The sequence below is a fragment of the Filicampus tigris genome, chromosome 19, assembly GCF_054856515.1.
Source record: "Filicampus tigris isolate MCC_2025a chromosome 19, RoL_Ftig_1.0, whole genome shotgun sequence".
In the NCBI taxonomy this organism is placed as follows: Eukaryota; Metazoa; Chordata; class Actinopteri; order Syngnathiformes; family Syngnathidae; genus Filicampus; species Filicampus tigris.
In genome coordinates, this window is record NC_141235.1 from 9,032,688 (window position 1) to 9,051,811 (window position 19,124).

The 19,124-nt window shown below is 42.4% G+C and overlaps 1 protein-coding gene across 1 annotated transcript; it reads left to right on the forward strand.

The window, feature by feature from the left end:
* The first annotated feature begins 1,258 nt into the window (after positions 1-1,258).
* Positions 1,259-13,903, forward strand: ubald1a (UBA-like domain containing 1a). The gene is made up of 3 exons (XM_086015741.1): positions 1,259-1,505; positions 1,979-2,041; positions 11,316-13,903. The coding sequence occupies exons 1-3, from the start codon at positions 1,398-1,400 to the stop codon at positions 11,622-11,624; spliced, it is 480 nt and encodes a 159-aa protein (XP_085871867.1). The 5' UTR covers positions 1,259-1,397; the 3' UTR covers positions 11,625-13,903.
* The last annotated feature ends 5,221 nt before the right edge of the window (positions 13,904-19,124 follow it).

The following is a 19,124-nucleotide window of genomic DNA, read 5'->3' on the forward strand; positions in this document are numbered from 1 at the left end:
ACACTGTAACTAAAACAATATGCCCCCCTCCTCCCTCCGTAAATACAGGGCATCTTATTGTTATGGCCGTGCCAATTTAGGTATAAATTACGACGCGCTCCGACCAACCAACCAACCAACCAACGTATACTTCCTGTACTTTTTTATGCTCAAGGCTAACATGACATTCTTCATTTGACCGCCAGGGGTCCTCCTTTGCAACTCTTCTGTTTTATTGTGTCAAACTGCCTCCTACAAACCTCCCATTGATAAAAGAGCGTTTAAACTGTCTAATAGTGCAATCATTATCATGTGGGGTTGCATCGTATCCCGCACTTTGTAGGAAAATGACATCTTTTAATCAAAATCTTGCAATTCTCTGACTATAATCCATTAGTACACACATTTTCACATCTGCAGTTTAACAAAGGAAGTAGTATTGCAGTAATTACGTAATCGTAATGCCGCTCCGTTACCGCATCCTGTTGTTGTGTGCTTGACGTGTTAATGTCGTATTGCACAAGTCACGCGTGACTGATTTCCCTTTGCTCATAATAAGTTAAAATGTAATTTCCTACCAATTACTTACAGTATGCTATTCATCATTTCATTGAGTTGCCTTGTACGTCGTCCAGATGTTTCGTACCAAATAAGTCCAATACAAATTAACTCCATTTGTACCTGCTGACATTGTATTTATTGACAATATAATGCAATTGGAGTGCAGTAACAGTGAAGCCGATACAGTGTACAAATACTTTTTTTTATTTATTTAGGTAATAACGGTGTCATACATATATTAGTCGCGTTCTGCACGCATGGCTATCGGTTGTCCCGAAATTAACTCGGAGCGATGTAATTGGCGTTGGTGGATTTGTTTACCATATTTGGCAAGAGAGCGGCACTGAGAGCGGCGGAATTGGACGAGAGCGACCGTCATTCACAAAAGTCAACCTTCTTCGAGCTTTACAAACAAAGCGGGTGCTCATGGGACTTGTAGTCCAAAACAAACAGTCACCGAGAACGCTCACATGGCCATTTAGACGCACTGCGTGGATTTTATTGCATTTTCTGAGTTGCTCTTTAAAATCCATTTTTTTTGCTTACTTTCTGGCGTCATATATTATTAGGAATTCAAACACGGCGGGCACAGGCGACCAAAAGACACGCGTGATCCGAGAGCCTCCTGTTTCCGCCTACATTTCCCATGCGCATTGCACTCACTTGATTGGCTGAACTGTGCTGTCAATCACGCGAGATCCCTTCCTCCACCGCTCCTACAGTAAATATTTGTGTTTGCCCAGCCGGCTGTAATGGTGGACGACTGAACGGGAGGAAGACGGAATACAACTCGAGTGAAGAAAAGAGGAACACGGTCGAAAGTCTGCTTTTGACTTAGGACACGGGCTTCGTCGAAAATGGATGAACTTAAACATCAAGTCATGATTAACCAGTTCGTCCTGACGGCGGGTTGTGCGGCAGACCAAGCGAAGCAGCTCCTGCAGGCGGCACATTGGCAGTTTGAGGTGAGGGGGGAAAAGAAAATGAAGTCGGCACGCGGCGACTGTTTATGTTTGCTACATTCGGCTAGCTAGCGCCCGTGTGTCTCGCCAAACATTTGTTCCGCTCTCGATTTCAACTAACGCGCTTGAAAAACATTTCGCTTTAACAATCGGACGCCATAGATCATTTTACACATATGCCAAAGCTGTAGCAATGTTGCGAAACGCACTCCCTAAGCATATCCAATTAGACTTCACTCTAGATTAAATTCTATAATCCGACCCACGACAGCGCTGTTCATGTGTGTGCAATTCCGCAATAAATGTCCACGGTTGTCTACAAACAAACAGCAAACCCGGACATGCATTTGTGTCGCCACATGCCTGTTCTGTTGCGAAACAAGCCATGTTCGCCCGTGGCTGTGATTAAGATATCTGTTCAGAATAAAAGACACAAAATGCAATCTAATTTCTGTTATGTTTCGCTTTTCTTTTAGACTGCCCTCAGTGCCTTTTTCCAAGAAACAAATATCCCATATGGCCATCATCATCATCAAATGGTGAGTTTGGGGTGAAATAAGTCTTTAAACTTATAATTTAGCGTTTTCCTTTTTGATTTAAAACAGTCTACAGAGGCATTGAATGGTGTCCGAGGTTGCATGAAGGGCGAGAACGACCCTCACAGGCTGGGAGGGTTGGTGTGTTACTAACAATAACAAAGCACATGTCGGCCATGTTGTGCGCTTCCAGAAATACTGTAAACACGCACGCACACACACTCACACACGCACACACACACACTCTTGCACAGGCGGCAGCCACGGTGACACACGGGCCTCCAAGGAGGAGAAAAAGAAGCAACTGCTAATGCATTTGTGAATTTCACTTTATTTTAATTAGCAAATTCGTTTTAGTCCAGAGCGGAAAATACACAGTGTTTCCTGGAAGAGGGGCAGTGCCTTTCTCAATAGACCCACTGTGCGTGTATTCATCTCATATGCTTGTTGCTACTCCCCCTCACATGACACATCAGCAACCTTTTTTTTTGGGGGGGGGGGGGGTATCATTGTGGGGGAAAGAGCTACATAAACACACTCACACTTTAAGCCTTTTGAAAACGAACGCACTGGAGTGGTTTCTTGACTCGCGAGTTTCTTTCATTTTGTGACCAAAGAAAAATAGCACTGTGTACTTAAGAGTCTTAGACAGTGGAAAGAAATAGTTTTCAAGTGTAATTAAGGCAAAAGTTACACACAAGTTGTATTACTGTGCAGATGCTAACTCCAGCTCCAATTGGCCCTTAACCACGTTTAGTATAAGAGCGTCTTCTCCATGCTCCTTGTGAGTGTTTACATTTTGTATGTGTGTGTTGGACTGTGGTGGGTAAGTGGTTAGCACGTCCGCCTCACAGTTCAGAAGTTGGGGGTTCAAATATGGTCTCCGGCCTTTTTGTGTGGAGTTTACATGTTCTCATCGTGCTTGCATGTGTTGCAGCAATTAATTGCCAAATATTTTGAGACAAAATTAACTTAGCTTAGTCCGTCAATCATCAGTCCATCCGTTGGCGGCAATCGGTGTCGAGAGCGTACTTACTATGTGAAACACAGACATACCAGAAGTAGACAAGTTTAAAACAAAACAATGTTGTATACGTTTTGGTCCCACAGACCGCAATGACATTGTCCCAATCATCACACCAACAAAAAAAATTATTATTGCAGATTATGCACAGCAATGATGCAATTAATGGCATGCCAGAATACTGTTTGAAAACTTTTTTATATTTTCCTGATGAGTGAACTATATAGTCCACTATATAAAAAATACCCATCTAGTGCTTCGGGAATGAGCATATTATACTGATTAGTCTGTGAATCCCCAGAATTGCTTTACAGTACAGTATTATTGATTCAAGATGAAATCTGGTCCCGTGCTTGGGAGAATGTTGAAGATTTGATTTTCATGCGAGATGGCGCCCGTCCACATTTTGCCATTGTTGCTCGTCAACAGCTGAATGCCTACCGTGGGAGATGGTTGGGTCGTCGTGGTCCGTGTGAGTGGCCAGCCAGGAATCCAGACTTAATACCCTGTGACTTTTTTCGTTGCGGTTGGTTAAAGGAGCACGTCTACTGTTCCAGAACAAAGACTTTGGAAGAACTTGAAGGGCGAATATGAGGAGTGACGTCTTCCACCGCACGAGGGTTCCTTGTGAAATAAACTGACGCGATTCCTGGACGGCTCAATGAAGAAGTGAATTACGACTATTTTAAAACGGGGAGTTTCTTTTCAATAATTCTGTATTTGGTCATCTAATTGCCGGTTTGTTTACTTGTAGTGACGGGAAAGCTTAATTAAATATAGCGACGTTATGTTTTTAGAAAAAAAAAAAGGGACCAGGCTCCTGCTTGTCATCCAATAAGAGTGTCATAATCCTCAATTTAATCCACAAAGTGCCCTATGTATTTATTTTTGTCGATTCTTTAGTGCAACTAATTGCTGTAGATATGCAGAGTACCTCCCTACTGTGTGTGGTGTTGCGTTTCGAGGCGTGTTCTTGCGTAACCACAAATTCTTCTTCTCTTTTTGTCTCATGCCAGCATGCACGCCTTTCTCCTCCCGTGTGCTTTACATTCATGTTTTTTTTTTTTTTTTTTTTTTTTTTTTAAGCGTGCCCTGTGTGTTGCGCGCGTGTGACTCACAACAGTAGTACAGTAGAGTGGCATGTCCAGACTTCATTCAATTCACACAATGCTTCAGTTTTCTCTCTAAATTGTCCCTTGCTTTCATTTTAATGTTTGTTTGAGTGGCATTTAAGTACAAGGATGTAACAATGTCACCTTTGAATATTCATAATGATAATAATGATCTACCAGACTACGACACATCAGTTAATAGTCAAGTGCATATTACAATCATGACTCGAAACATTAGTCTCATTTGCACGGTGACAAGACACGAGATGCTAAACCAAAGCATTGTTAGTTGCTAATTCTATCACTACTGACATACTGTGTCACGGAATAAATGAGGAAGCGACGGAGCCATTAATACCGCAATAACGATAACTATAACGGAAAATGGCAATACTAACAGAGATTTTATTAGTAGGCCATTTCATCCCTAGTTACAACTAGGAATAGACAAAATAGCGGACCTATTTTTTTTTTCATTGGTTGATGAGAATCAAACATTCTGGCTTTGAATGTTCTGAACGCCTGTTTCCATGCCAGTGTCTTTCCCAGAATGCAAACTATTTGGCACAGAATTGACAGCGCAAGTACCGCACTCCCTTTTGCCTCAATCGCATCAAGACCAGTCAGCTCCAGGCTTTCGCCCGAATTCCCGACCGTCAGTGAACCGACTAATCAGTTACTCTGCCCATTCCTACCTGTTAATCACTAGAAAATGCCAAGTAATTCGCAACATTTTTTTTTTTTCTGACTCGTTTGTCAGTGTAGGTGAGCCTGTCAGTGATTGCTTGCTTACATTTCGCATTTCAATGATACACTTTCCTGGCCTATTTCAATCAGCAACTGGTGTATTTCTTGAGAGTGAGATGTGGTTCCTAGCCTAGGACCCATTAGCCTGATGCTAATGCTAAGACAACATTAGAGGAAGCTCAGGTTGTTTCACCAATATAGCAGAACAAAAGCTCACAAGTTCACAAATCAAAACTTCATTCCTTTCCCCCTTAATTACAAGCCTATGGAAAATATGTACAGTATGTGCATATTGTTGCTCTAACGGTCATATATTGATTTTCCTGATCCGGAGTTTGGTGAAGAAAATCCATCCCACTCCATTTTTGACTTCAATAGATGTGGCCTTTCAAATATGTTTTTATTATAACCATGGCAACCAAGCATGTCTAGTGTGGGCTGTTCCAAACAGTAGAATAGCCTTCACATTCCGCTTCACCAGTGTGCGTTTTTACCAAAAGTCACTTAAGGTTTGTTGGCACACACATCAGAACAAGTAGTACCGTGAATGCCGGAGGATTTAGCTTGCTAAATCTCTTGCCGTCATTGCCTTTTTTCCTGACTGTGTGACCGCCTGCGTGCGCTTGGGCACGCCATGTAAAAGAGCTGCCATCAAGTGCACAGACTTGCTGTCAAGAATGTTTGGTTTTCCTTACTTGTGTAAGCCAGCATGTCACTTTCAGTGCGCTACACAAACCCAGACGTGGGGCAGTTGTTCAACGGTTATCTGTTTTTGGATCGTAGGATTTTGTCTCTTTATGTCTTCATACGCTCAATTAGGGGAGAAGGGAACCATTAACTCATTGTTTTACTTATTAATTGACCGAAAGTGCCCCTGGACTCTTCATGGTGTATTCTGGTGATGGCCAATACCGATAATTTCATCATTGTTTTCTACTTGGGTTTGAACGGCAATTGGAAAAAAAATGCAGTTCCGTGTAATCTGTGATGGATGCTGTCTGCACGTCATGTGGTGTTCTCCAAGTGTTTAGATGGATGTTGGGAGGGGGAAAAAAAACAATCGTTCTTCCCTAATCTGTCACACCATCGTCAGTGTTTCCATGATGACATGTTCTCCTTGTACATTCTCAATGAACACAGTGATATCCACACGTGAGCAGAAATAAGGAAGCGGCCCAGCTGGATGACTTCCACAGCTGTCCGGGAACATGTGACCCCACATCATGTGACTCAGCCGAGAAACCAACACGGTGACAAAGGCTGCTTTAATCCTGCCACAGTTATGGCTGTTAAACAAAATGCGGCGAGGGCCTCGCGTGGTTCCCTGGTAATCAAGTCAGGGCGAGGATGTTTGAAAAATGAGAGGGTAGCATAATTGGGGTTAAAGGGTCAAAGATTATAAAAAAGAAAAAAAAAAGGCAACCATCGCCTTCACTCAAAACAACGACAACACCCTACAATGCTGATAAAATACACATTTGCTACATTGAAAGTAATCCACAGTTGTATCCAGTAAGATAACACTGCCTCTTCATATGGATGAGTACCCTCACACTGTGTGATAAATGTCAGGAACAAACAGTGTTTCTCTGACTTTATTGTGCCGTAATTGCTGGTTATCGCTGCCATCACGCACAAGGTGAATTCAGCACATTTTACGAAGGTCAATGTGCAGATTCTGCACAGCGACCAAGCAAGCCTCGCTCAGGTGTCGCGGTTCGTGCCAAAAATGAGCTCCCGGCGTCAGGGCGCTTCAGTTTGGATCCCGGAGACCCGGCTTTTTGACTCGGTCGCCACTGCGCCCATGCAGGCGCTTGCAGATGTAATATGCCATCCATAAATCATGATGGCACCGCATCGACTGTCTGCTCTCATTCCCGTCTGTCGGAAAACGCCGTCCGTTCGTCGTCACTGGGTGAGACGTCACAGATGGTGGCTGTTGTGTTGTCGGCTAGGGAGCGAATAGAGGAGGCCGTTTGCGCCAACGCGTCTAGCTAAGTGGACTAATATAGCATGCCAATGGCAGGTATTTGGCCATAGCTTACTAAGGTCTGCTTTGTACATCTGTCAGACTAGACATTATTGCAGACAATAGCGTAGAATGAGGTCACGCTACAATATTGAATGCATTTTGATGTGGTTTGATTCAGGAAGTGTCTTCTTTTTTTTATGTTCAGGACAATTCAGTGTAGAAGTACCCAAGTACATCCATGCTAGGCAGTTGGCCACATCTGAAGGTGCTAGCAAGGGCAGCGCTCTGCTTGTTCCAGCATGTTGCCCTGTTTTTCAACTCACACATCTTAGCGGAAGGATGTTGTGTTTCGCGGGCCCCCCCCCCACGCCGTCTATAGGCCAGGCGAATTGCTTCATGCCCTGAAGGAGCTAATCTTTTGCAACAAAACATTGCTGTCACATTGGCCCGTTTCCTCAGGTTAGGTGGTTAGCATGCAGCCTGGCTGGTCAGCGGATATTTTCAACACTGGCTAGCTGCGATCTAATCTTACTATTCCTGAGCTCTCACCTTCGCAAGCTTTAGTTCATCCTTTTCCTGCTTTCCTGGATCACGTTTATCACCCCCCCTAAGCGGTTTTCTCATCCTGCTATTTGTTCTGAGCAGTTGTACATTCAAGTTTACGCAGTGAAGCAAAATGATTGAGGGGAAAAAAAAAAAAAAAGATGGGCAGTTACAAATTGTGCTTCTCTTGGCAATCGGAGCCCGTGTTTTGTCCTTGCAACTGCTCTGCCTCATGATGACCTTTGGCCCAGTTTCCGTAGCTGGTCTTTTACCAAGCCAAACTATTCTTCTACACATGAGCGGGCCGCGGCATCTACTGTTAGCATGCTTGCCATTGTAGAGCGTGCCGTAGAGAGCAACAAATGCTACATTTAGTCACAGTTCTCCTATCTTCTTCCTGTTGCAGCCTCCTAATGCCTTTCCGCCTTCCTCATGTTGTTTCACTGTACATTTGACATAAGCATACAAAAACACGAGGTGGACTGGCTAATGATCAACTACGTGCATGTAAATGTCTGTGAGAGGGATTTCAGCTGCTTGAAGCTGAGGTGGAAGGAGTGAAGGGTCAGAGTTGCTAAGTGGAGGGCACGGTCACTTTTGAGTTGACTGAAACATTCAGCAGCACCTGTTGGTTTCTTTTTAGGAAAGAAAATCTATTTTTTGACATCCAGGAAGTCTTGTTTGAAAAAAAAACAGATCTGAGTCACACAATGGTTGTTTGTAAGTGCTGGTCTTTTGGTGAATCAGTGTGTCTAAAACTTGCAGCTGACTAGCATTAAACCTCCACTAAGTACAAGCAAAACATTTTCTTGATTCTCTTCATAGTTTCTGCCTAGAGTTCAACTGACTTTTGTAAAATTTCTTCAGTTCCCCAAAAAAATGAAACTGCTTTTTTTTTGGGGGGGGGGGACAAATATCAGAACTTGAATTGGCCTTAAAAAAACAAAATGTCAGTCTTAAATTATATACTAATTTACACATCCTCTCTCACAGACAGAAACATGTCCGGACATGTCTGGACTATTGAAATACTTTAAAGGAGTGTCAACTCCAAAATTTTCTTGACAATACTATGTTATATGCGCATTCACTAGTCTGATTAATATTACATTTTTGGAATTTGAGCTAAGTAGTAAAATCCACCCATTTTTATCCATCTCAGGGGGCGGCCATTTTGTCAGTTGCCGTCAACTGAAAATGACATCACAGTTCCTCAGGGCTCAAGTAACGACCAATCACGGCTCACCTGTTTTCCGAAGCTGAGCCGTGATTGGTCGTTACCTGAGACCCGAGCTACTGTGATGTCATTTTCAGTCGAAAGCAAGTGACAAAATGGCCGTCCCCTCAGATAGTCAAACGGGTGGATTTTTCTGCTTAAGAATGCTGTGTCGAGACTAATGGGGCTGCATAGAACAGATTCTTGTTTGAAAAAAAGTTTTGGGTTGACTTCCACTTTAACTACGCAGAAAACAGCGATGGCTGCGAAAAGGTTTTCGGTTCTTCTGCCAATGCCAAGAATTGTAATGTATCCCCACTTCTCCCTTTCCGCCTTGCATACACGCTTAGTATTTCTCAGGAATGCGTTTAGTGAGACTGGAAATAACTCCCATCTCATCGTACGCACGCTCACCCACAAACGGTGGAGTGTCTCGGGCCGGCATGTTTGCGGCGGCTGCTGACCATCAAGCCACGCGTTCCTCATGCCGGCAAACTGACTCGCAAGAGAGCTGCCGGGGCCGCCGCGACCACAGAGCCTCCTGTCAACAGAAGATCTGCGCTCTTTTCCTCACAACAGTCGTCCCCATGGTAACGCCTCTCTGTTGGCTGTGTTTCGAACACAAACTCCTAAGTCTTTGTCTGCTATCCTACTGGTCTTTTTCCATGTGGAAAAGCAAACGGCTAGACCACTCTGAATTTAAATCACTCTTGGATTTGATCACTTAACGTTGCTCAGATCAATAGCTTGAACCATTGGGGGGGGGGAAAATGATCAACTATCATAATCAGTTTTTGATTAACTGGCAGTTTACGTTCATTGCCAGCCAGTAGTAAACTAAATATGAACTGTTTTGTTTCTAAAGGTCAACGCTCTGACCTGCAAATACACAAGCCAACTAATATGAACGAAATAAAACTCCCGTTATGGTCTATATTGCTTCAAAGACATTCAAAACTCACTTCATGATCATCTATTGATAATTGAGTTATCATGCACATTTCCTTGCTCCGGCCATGAATAAACAACTTCTCTTTGTAAATTTGCATCCTTTATCTGTTGACAGTACACATTCTGCTACGGAAGTGACCTTTATGATACAAATGGAGCGTTGTTTTTTTTTTTTTTTTTTTCCACTCAGCCTGGAAATTATTGGGCGTATTCACAACCTCAGTGCCCTGAGCAATGGGTTTATAGTCAGCTGTTTTTAGCAGTTCAAAGTCATTAGGATTATTTTGACCGTATTGGAATGTTACAGTTTCACAGTCAACTAGAATGCCACTGCGAGGACAGATGCTTTTCTGTCAAGAAAACGATTCCGTTTTACCCTGCCCTCAAAGTTCATTCCTTTCCGAGTCTGCTGCTGAGTCTCAAACAAAAGCTAAATGTGTAAACTGCAGTGTGTGGTCTCGGTATGTGTTTATGGATGAGTCAGAGGACTCGGCAGACAACCTGAGAGGACAGGTGTCGGGTTTTTTTCCTTCATTTTCAATTCAAGGACATGGACGGCCCCATCCTCAGGCACCCGCAGGAATACCATTGACACATGCAGAAGATAAACGAATCCAGATATTAGCCGGCGCCGTTGGTCACGTTGGAGGTCACGAGTACTTTCTCGGGTGTCGCTTTACCGCAGGAAACGGCCTCAAAGACATGAGCCGGCACTTCCTGTCCGGAGTGCACCGCCGGCATGCTCACCTTGCAGTCACAGCACGGCAAAGGGAGCATTTTTAGGGGGCGCGTTGCCTGTAGCCCAAGAATTACAATCATGGAGCAATGTTTTGAGAATGTAAAGTTGAGCCGCAGCTCTAGGATTGCGAAATGAAAGATGCAGCCTGATTGACTTGCTCGTTTTGCCTGCGACTTTGGCCGTGCGCCATTGCGAATGTGACTCTACCTTTGCCTCCCCGCTGGAATACAGCAGGTTGTTGTTTTCCCCGTCACAAACGACTTGGAGGAGGAAGTCGGGCATGGAGTCGTGTGCGTGGGGGAAGTGGGTGAAAGGCACAAAACGTCTGGCCTGTGAGCTTCAAGGCTCTTTGGTTGCTGTTTTCGGTACAGTTCTGAGTTGTGTGTGTGGTTGTGCGCTTTGGGTGTGTTGCCTGGCAGCACAACGGCAAGATTGCTCGCACAATAAAAAAATTGGTGTCTATTCATAGTGGGGGGTGGGGGGGGGACAACCTGGCTGTTCAGCGCATCATGAATTGATTTGTACGTTTCTGATCATTTTGATTTGAAACGTTGTTACCATATGGAAATACGCGACTCTAGCGTTCATTTCATGTTGCGCCATGCACCAGCTCTTCGCCTGGTGCGTTAATTTTACTATTAAAAGGGGAAGTCAACCCAAACTTTTTTCTTTACAATAATATGTTGTATGCGCCCCTACAAGTCTAAGCGCGGCATTCTGGAATATGAGTTAAGAAGCAAAGTTTTTATCCATCTCAGGGGGCGGCCATTTTGTGACTTGCTGTCGACTGAAAATGACATCACAGTTGCTCTGGGCTCAGGTAATGACCAATCACTGCTCACCTGTTTTCTGAAGCTGAGCTGTGATTGGTTGATTGATATCATCACTGAACCAAAACAGCTCATCACGGTCAAAATGTCTACTTCCTGTTTTGGAAAAACACTAATCCTTGGTTTTCCTTCCTTGCCCTCAGATGTGCACACCAGCCAACACACCAGCGACACCCCCAAACTTCCCGGACGCCCTGACCATGTTCTCCCGGCTCAAGGCGTCCGAGAGCTTCAACAGCGGCAGCCCCATGGCGGCGTCGGCGGCCACCTCGCCCCCGCAAATCGGCGGCTGGGGGGTATCACCCAACGTGCCCAACGCACCGCCGCCCCCGCAGGGACTCTGGACTCAGGGGCAGCCCCCCGTACAGCCCTGCCCCGCCTGGCCAACGGGCGTCAACCCCCACGCGGGCGCCGAGCAAAAGGCGAGCGTAGCAATGGAGGCGGAGAGATGAATTGCCACGAAAAAAAATTTTAAAAATAACACCCCTGCCCGCTCCAGCCACCCCGGAGAGGCGGGAAATTTGTCTTTTCCCACCCACCCCCCCGATGAAAAAAAAAAGAAAACAAAAAAAAATACGGATGTGGCAAGACGGATGGACGGACGCGAAAAGACGTAAACCAAGAAAAACTTTGGGTGAACAATTTCAAAGAAGAGGAGAAAACCAATGCAAATACGAAAGTAGAAAAAAAAAATACAAGATACGCACACGCATAGTAATAAGAGAGTATGTGAAATCGTAGTTTTTTTCTTACATAAGAGAAATATTTGAATTTGGAAAAATGAAAATCAATCGTCATGCCCAAGGATTCTATGTGATGTTCAAGGACATTCAAGGCAGCAAATTTTGTAGTTTTTTTGTTTTTGTTCAGCCCCTCTCCTTCAACACTTTTTATTAGCGATTCCCCACCCCCACCGGTCTTGTTGTGTTTCTGCAACTGTCTGTGCTGCATGACGAGAGAGGAACTTGCAATGCAGCGTTTTAAAGTGACTGAAGCATCACACACTAGTGTGTGCATGCGTGCGTTTTCCCCCCGGAGGGCGGCTCTGGTCGGAACGCATACGCGGAAATCTATATAAATGTCTATGTAAACACACACACATGAATACACACGCGTTCAAGGAAAACACCTCCATATTGTCATCCCCATCGTCAAGGCGGGGCTTCTTCTTACCTCACCTGGTGGTCACCTGACTTCTTTTAGCCAATCAGGGATTCTTCTTAAACCAACTGTTTGCGCTGACGACACAGGACATATTCTTAACAATTTTGGGGCTTTTTTTTTTTTTTTTCCTTCTTTTTCTTAAATGCAGAAGCCACTTTTGGTTTATGCTAGTTTATCCGCAAACACAACGGCTTATTTTTCAACTGAAGTCGACAACTGTATACTTTTGAGATTATGGGTTGTACAAGGAGAAAAAAAAAAACATCACTAGTGGTTTAATATAATATTGTTTGTAATGATGATAGTTTTATTATCTGGGAGGCGGTTCTGCTAAAGCAGCTAAACTGGCTCTAGATGGGGGGGGGGGTACGGGGGGGGCGTGACTACTCCATTTTTTTGACTCTTTGTAAACATTTTGCATGACTTGTCAAGAACTTCTTTTATAGCAAAATGACACGGGCTTTCCAAAGCTAATAATGACAACTAATTTTGAGTCGGATCATCTCAGAAAGAGGAAAAACATCCCTGACAGGTTCTTTGATGTGAAGATATATTAGGGCCACACAAAAAAAGAAAAAAATGATTGCAGAGAAAAAAATTGTAGGGTTACAAAAAAGGTGAGAATAAAGATTAAAAAGCATAGTGGAGAAAAAGGAAGTCAATTTTATGGAACAATTCAACGATTTCAAATGGTATGCTAAAAACTGACTTTCTTGTAATTTTATCGAAAGAATACAACTATTCTTGTGACATGACTTTATTTTCTTATTCTTGCTCCACTGCATCTTTTTTCTAAAGACTTTTTTTCCCTCATAATAGAACTTCATTCTTGCGCTACTTTCCGAATGAAAAATATGGCTTTTGACGCAACGTTTTGATTTTTGTATAACTATGCTCATTCAAGCCTTTCTCGTAATACAAATAGAATTGTCTATTTAATTTTTTCAATTTTATGACCGTTTTTCTCAAAACATTCTGATTGTTCGCAGAATTTTACAATGCATTTTCTTTGGGGTTTTTTTTGTGTGGCCCTAATGCTCATTTGTAATTCAGACTCCAAAAAGACAGGATGCAAGTGTATGACAGAGAGATTTTACAACATTCACATCAGTTGCCGGTCCGCCACTGAGCTAACGGGGGGAGGCAAGGGGCAGCTCAGGGGTGACCCTGATTTATGGCAATATATTACATGCAGGGTCAGGCCCTGTTTTTTTTTTTTTTAGTTATTTTAAAAATTTGAGATAAACAATATTTTGTCTACATGGTGGATTTTTTTTTTCCTAAGTTAAAGATTTGGGCAATTATGGATCTAATAAAAAAAATTAATTATGTTCTTTGGTATTATTTTGATCAAACTTGTTCTTCATTTCATCTTTGACATGCTTCATACTTTATTTGGTTAAATCTGAGTGTTTTCTGGGTTGGCCTGTTCATAAATGGTTTCTCATGTACGTCCACTTCCCCCACTTTGTATGACTGTATGAGACCATTCCCACAATATTTGTGGACTACCTGATAATTAACTTATCATTTTTGTGAACCTAAATAAATATTGTTTGTCAACCTATTATGAAAGTGTTGCTTCTAATGTGTCGATAAAGATGTGTGGCTTCTATAAAATATTGTAAAGAAATAATGTTTTATAAAGTAATTCAAGTCGAAAGTCCCACACACTGCGCGGTATTGAACGTAGTCGTTTATGTGCATTAAGTGGGCGTGGCCTACCCAGCTCTGGTTGGCTATTTTACATTACGGAAGTTGTTAAGATGTAGACCTTAGATGTGACGGTGGTGTTCGTCATAGTAAAGGTACATCCGAGTGGTTCCACCTCTTCTATATTCCTGATTGGGGTGGAGAATTACATGTTTATTTGAAAATTAATTCAAGTGGAAGCACACCTGGCCACTAACTCAGGAAATAGTTTGAGGAAGATTAGAGGCCTGCCTTTTTCTACAAACCTCTGTTTATTCTTTAGCCCAATAAGGAATCTGGGTAATACCTCAACCAGACAGATAAGAGGGCCACAGATGAAAGGCAAAACGAAGGAAGGGATAAGAGGCAAGCTTCTGAAGGAACGAGTTCAGCTGTGAAGCAAGTATGTCTCCTTGAATCGTTGGCTACTCAGATGTAAACACAAAACACCAGCTGCCCACAAGCATCCAACACATGAGCACAAGCACAGTAAATCCAACACTCCGTGTCCTAAACTGACTTTCATACCGCTTCCCCTTAAGAACACACACTATTTATATACAGTATATACATGTATCAAATGTAGGCTCAACATTCCAAGGATTTGTTCAATTTTTATTTCAACAAGGCCTAAATAAATCGATTATCAGAATAATTATGGATTAATTGGATAATCAAGTAGTTTTCAATTTATCGATTAATCGACACACCTCTGCAAAAGTTTCCGAATTCAGATGCTATTCTCAGTAGCTGAAAAAGTGAACTCACCAGCTAGCAGAACGGGCGGGGGCGAAGTTGGCTTCTCACACTCCTTGTCAATCTCGATTGCAGACACGTGACCCTTCACCTGCTTCTGACTTCAGAGGCTGAGCTGAGGAGCAGATATATTGTGCCATTATTTTTTTGGTCACATGACCATAAATTCACAAAACAACTGGTAAACACTGGAAAAAAAACAGAAGCAATGTTCTTCATTATTTTTAACTTCAAAAGCTATTAAGCTACTAAAAAGCTACTTTAGAAGCACAGAATTGAACCTTGCAAATGTTTCATGATGTGCTCTATGTTCGGGTATTCAACAGTAAAAAAACAAAAGCTTTAAATTATGACAGACATAACAGAACATTCGGTTGTGTGTTGCAATCAGGCAAGTGTCCTGTAAAACTTCACAATAAGACACAAATCTTGATGCTGCTTGTCTGTGTTTACGGCTGCCAAAAAAATAGAGCAACAGTCCCAACGCTACTGCCCTTTCTCTGTGTGTGTGTGTGTGTGTGTGACCGCCATGAACCAGCGACAATGGCTGTGTGCCATTCCAGCCACTCTTGTGTCCGAGATCCTGAGTGGAACACAAAGCCGGCTTTCTTTCTGCTCTCGCTGTTGTATCAGTGCTGCCGGACTGCATGCATTAGCACCAGCCTCAGCAAACACACACACACACATACACAGCCCACTGGGGGAAGTGACATTCCCCATTTCCTGTTAGGCAGCTGGATGGTGTGAGTAAAACGATGTACTGTAGCAACAAATACAGTTGGTCAGCTCCCAAACAAAACGAGCAGACCAAACCAATCGTTTTGAGCGTTTAAATGTGATGGAGGAGAAACTTCAAGTCTGTAAACTGGAGATTAGCGTGCGCGTCGCCATAGCAGCAGTTTTATCGGAACTGGTTCAAGTCATGCTTTCAAAGAAGAGCAACTGTAAGGTCTTTGTAGATACAAAGGACGTTTTCACTTCAACGGTGATGCAGAGAATTATGGACCATTAGCTGTCCCTAATTTTTTTTTTTAATGATTGTGTTCATTATACAAGGTTGTTAAGTATGTTATGCATGCAAACCCTAGTAATGAATTGAAAGGGGGGAAAAAAAAATCTCTCTCAAAAAAATCCATGTGAAAAAGCCAACTTTCACAAAAGCAAAACTAAAAACATCTATTCTATCCTAATGACATATTTACATTTGGAGTTCACCCAACTTTTTTTTATCAACAATTTGCCAGGATATCAATGCTAGTTGTATTGGCTCACGTATGGCTTTTCAAATTATGTGTTAGCATTAAGATAGCAGACTTTTGGAGGGCAGTTTTTTTTTTAACTACAAACCTCAACTGAGAGTAGTACTAAACAACTTGAAGCAAGCCTTTTTTAAAGAATCGCTTGCTATCTGCTGCTTGCTGTGAAAATTGCGGTCAAATTTTTGCTTGCAAAAAATCTGCTGAGTATTGTCTTGTATATTTAAAAGTACCTCAATCGGATCACTCATAATTCAAGGTAGTACTGTACTAAATACTGTCACTCAGTTATCTAGAATTTTGTTTGTGTCCCCAATAAAAATGGCTTTTATTCAATGTGCAGTAACAGAAATGCAGCCAGCTCGGCCTGTCCAAAGTAACTCCACCTCCCTCCTGATAAAGGGAGATTGGAATGCATCAAATTAGATTTCCAAAAGCGAAGCCGCACAAAAGTATCCAATAAAAGACATTTTACAGGTGAATGAGCAGCTTGTTACACTGCAGGGTATCACCACCAGAATCATGCTCACACACTCTCAAACTCTGAAGGCAGCTGTTCTTTTGTACCCGAGTGGAACGGCGGCCCATTTCCAAAATATGACTTACTGTATTATGTGACTCAGTGTGCACTTATAGCTAGTCTGCTTTGCATCAAACACATTTTTCTGCACTGATGTCTCCCTCGTCTGTGAGGCAGATCTACGCTCGCAGCCATTATGAAACATTCATGACACCCGCAGGGGGACTTTGGCTATTTGAGAGCAAGCAGACACACTGCAAATTGGTCGTACACAACATGAAATGAACACTTAACATGAAGTAGACCGTGAGTGTACATACTGTACAACCACACATAATGTATGGAAACAGTAACGGGATACATTAGAGGCTTTGTTTGAAAAAAAAAAAATATATATATATATACAATTGTCATGATCATCATTTTCCCCCAAACAGTGCCCCTTATCTGTTGACATTGAAAGATGTTCCGCGGGCGCACAGGTCAAAGTTTCAAACAGTACACAGCTGCTCCAGTTTGAGCACCACTGGCCTAGGTAAGGCACATTCATACTTTATATTTCAAATGATGTTACGTTTTGGGACACCCTGTAGTCATTTATTATTATTATTATTATTATTATTATTAGTGATAAAAGGGTTGACCCCTCCCCAGACAAAAATGGTAAGAACCAGTATTTTAACATCATGGCATTTAACATATATGGCTTCAATCAGTAACAATATATTAGAATGTCATCTACTGCATCGATCTTGTCATAACAATCAATTGCCATCATGAAAGCTATTGATATCTTATTGAAAAAAGGAATTGAGTGTGCCATGTGGACAGACGTGCGAGCGAAACTTTTGCTGCAGAAAGATAATGCGTGCATGTGAGCTGAATGTGATGCACATGTGCTCTTTCATAGTGCTGATCCCGCATGCTGGCACAGTGCCTGACATCCTCTCGCTCGTCCTGTTTTTACCCCCCAACCCCCTCGCTCCCTCACTAGAGTGGCGCAATGATCGCAGCTGTCCATCCGTCCAAAAAAAAAAATACAAAAGAAACTGTCACCGATTGATGACATCATTGCTTCCTCAAGCATGCTCGCAATCATGGATCAGATTCCCTGATTGTTCCTCTCACATTCAGCTGCCGCAACAACAACACACTTGGCATATAATGTGAGAAACATCTACAATGAGCCCAATTTCAATCAATGACATCACCATGTGATGTGTCAAATCAGTAGTTTCACAGGGTGATGTCATGATTTGCAGTTAGGACACACACGGAACACACTAAGCCAAGAATGACGCAACGGCTGGTCTGAGCCACAACCGAATGGCGTCACGGTGGACGGCAAATAATCTCGGCTACGCTTCTACTGTACGGTCGGCTAATCACAGCTTGACCTACATCGACAGCATTCACGATAGCGTGACGCTCAAAGAGCCGTTTCCTTTCATAGGCCTTTCGATGCCAGTTACGTAACAGCGTCTCGGTGGCCTTCCAAATGAACTGCTAATTATCTGTCTGCTTATCTGTTGTCATGGTTATGTTGTGTGTCATTTCAAGTTTATTGCCCCACTCTAAATATTTACTCTGATAATTGACTGCGTTTGATTTAATTTTAAATTGTCTATTTGCAAGGGGCCAACAAGTTAACCTAGTAGTACTCACAACGTACATGGAGGCTTCCTGCCCACTTCATGACATTCAGTACAATAACTGTATAAAAAACGATGCTTTAAAAATATATATTTTTGACCAACAGTAATGGATGCACTCACTTGATCGCTCAGCTTGCAAGTGTCACAAGACCAAATTCAGAAACCGTCGACGTGACGTCATTTTTAGTGGACAGCAAGTGATAAAATGTCCGCCCCCTGAGTTGGAATTTGAATTTTGCTGCTTAATTCATTTTCCACAAACGCAATATGAATAAGAATACTGTAAGAATACTGTGTTTATACTGTGTTAAGATAAATAAAATATGAACACAATTTGATACATTTGTTCCTCTGAGGTGTTTGAGATCACGATCTCCTTTACAAGGTCGACCAGGCCAAGAGAAGAGCAGCAGTCATTAGAACAGTTATAAAAGCGATAGTATTTAATCAAACAAAGTTTGAGGTGTAATGATTTTTTTTTTATCACACACACACACACACACACACACACACATAAAAAAACAACAACTATAATTTTAACATTTTAAAACACTGGCAACTTGGTTTTAGGAAACTAGTGGAGTTTGTGGAGGATAAAAGTATATAAGAAAATTGCCTCACCGGCACACTATAGCCTAGTATTATGAACACCCAAATAGTTTCCTTCACTCTAATGTATGACATGCCTCAAATAAGACAACCACTTTATCAAATAAACACCTCTTAAAATAGATGCCTTCTTTTTGTCCTGTTGTCACTGTAATGACCTTTATTGTGTCCACATTTACACAAAGCGGTACAGTAGCTGCAATGCAGCCTAATTCGATTAACCTTTCCACCGTGGGTGGTGACCTGTGGCATTATAGCAGTAGGAACCAAGAATAAAGGTAGACATTCTGGCTAATATGA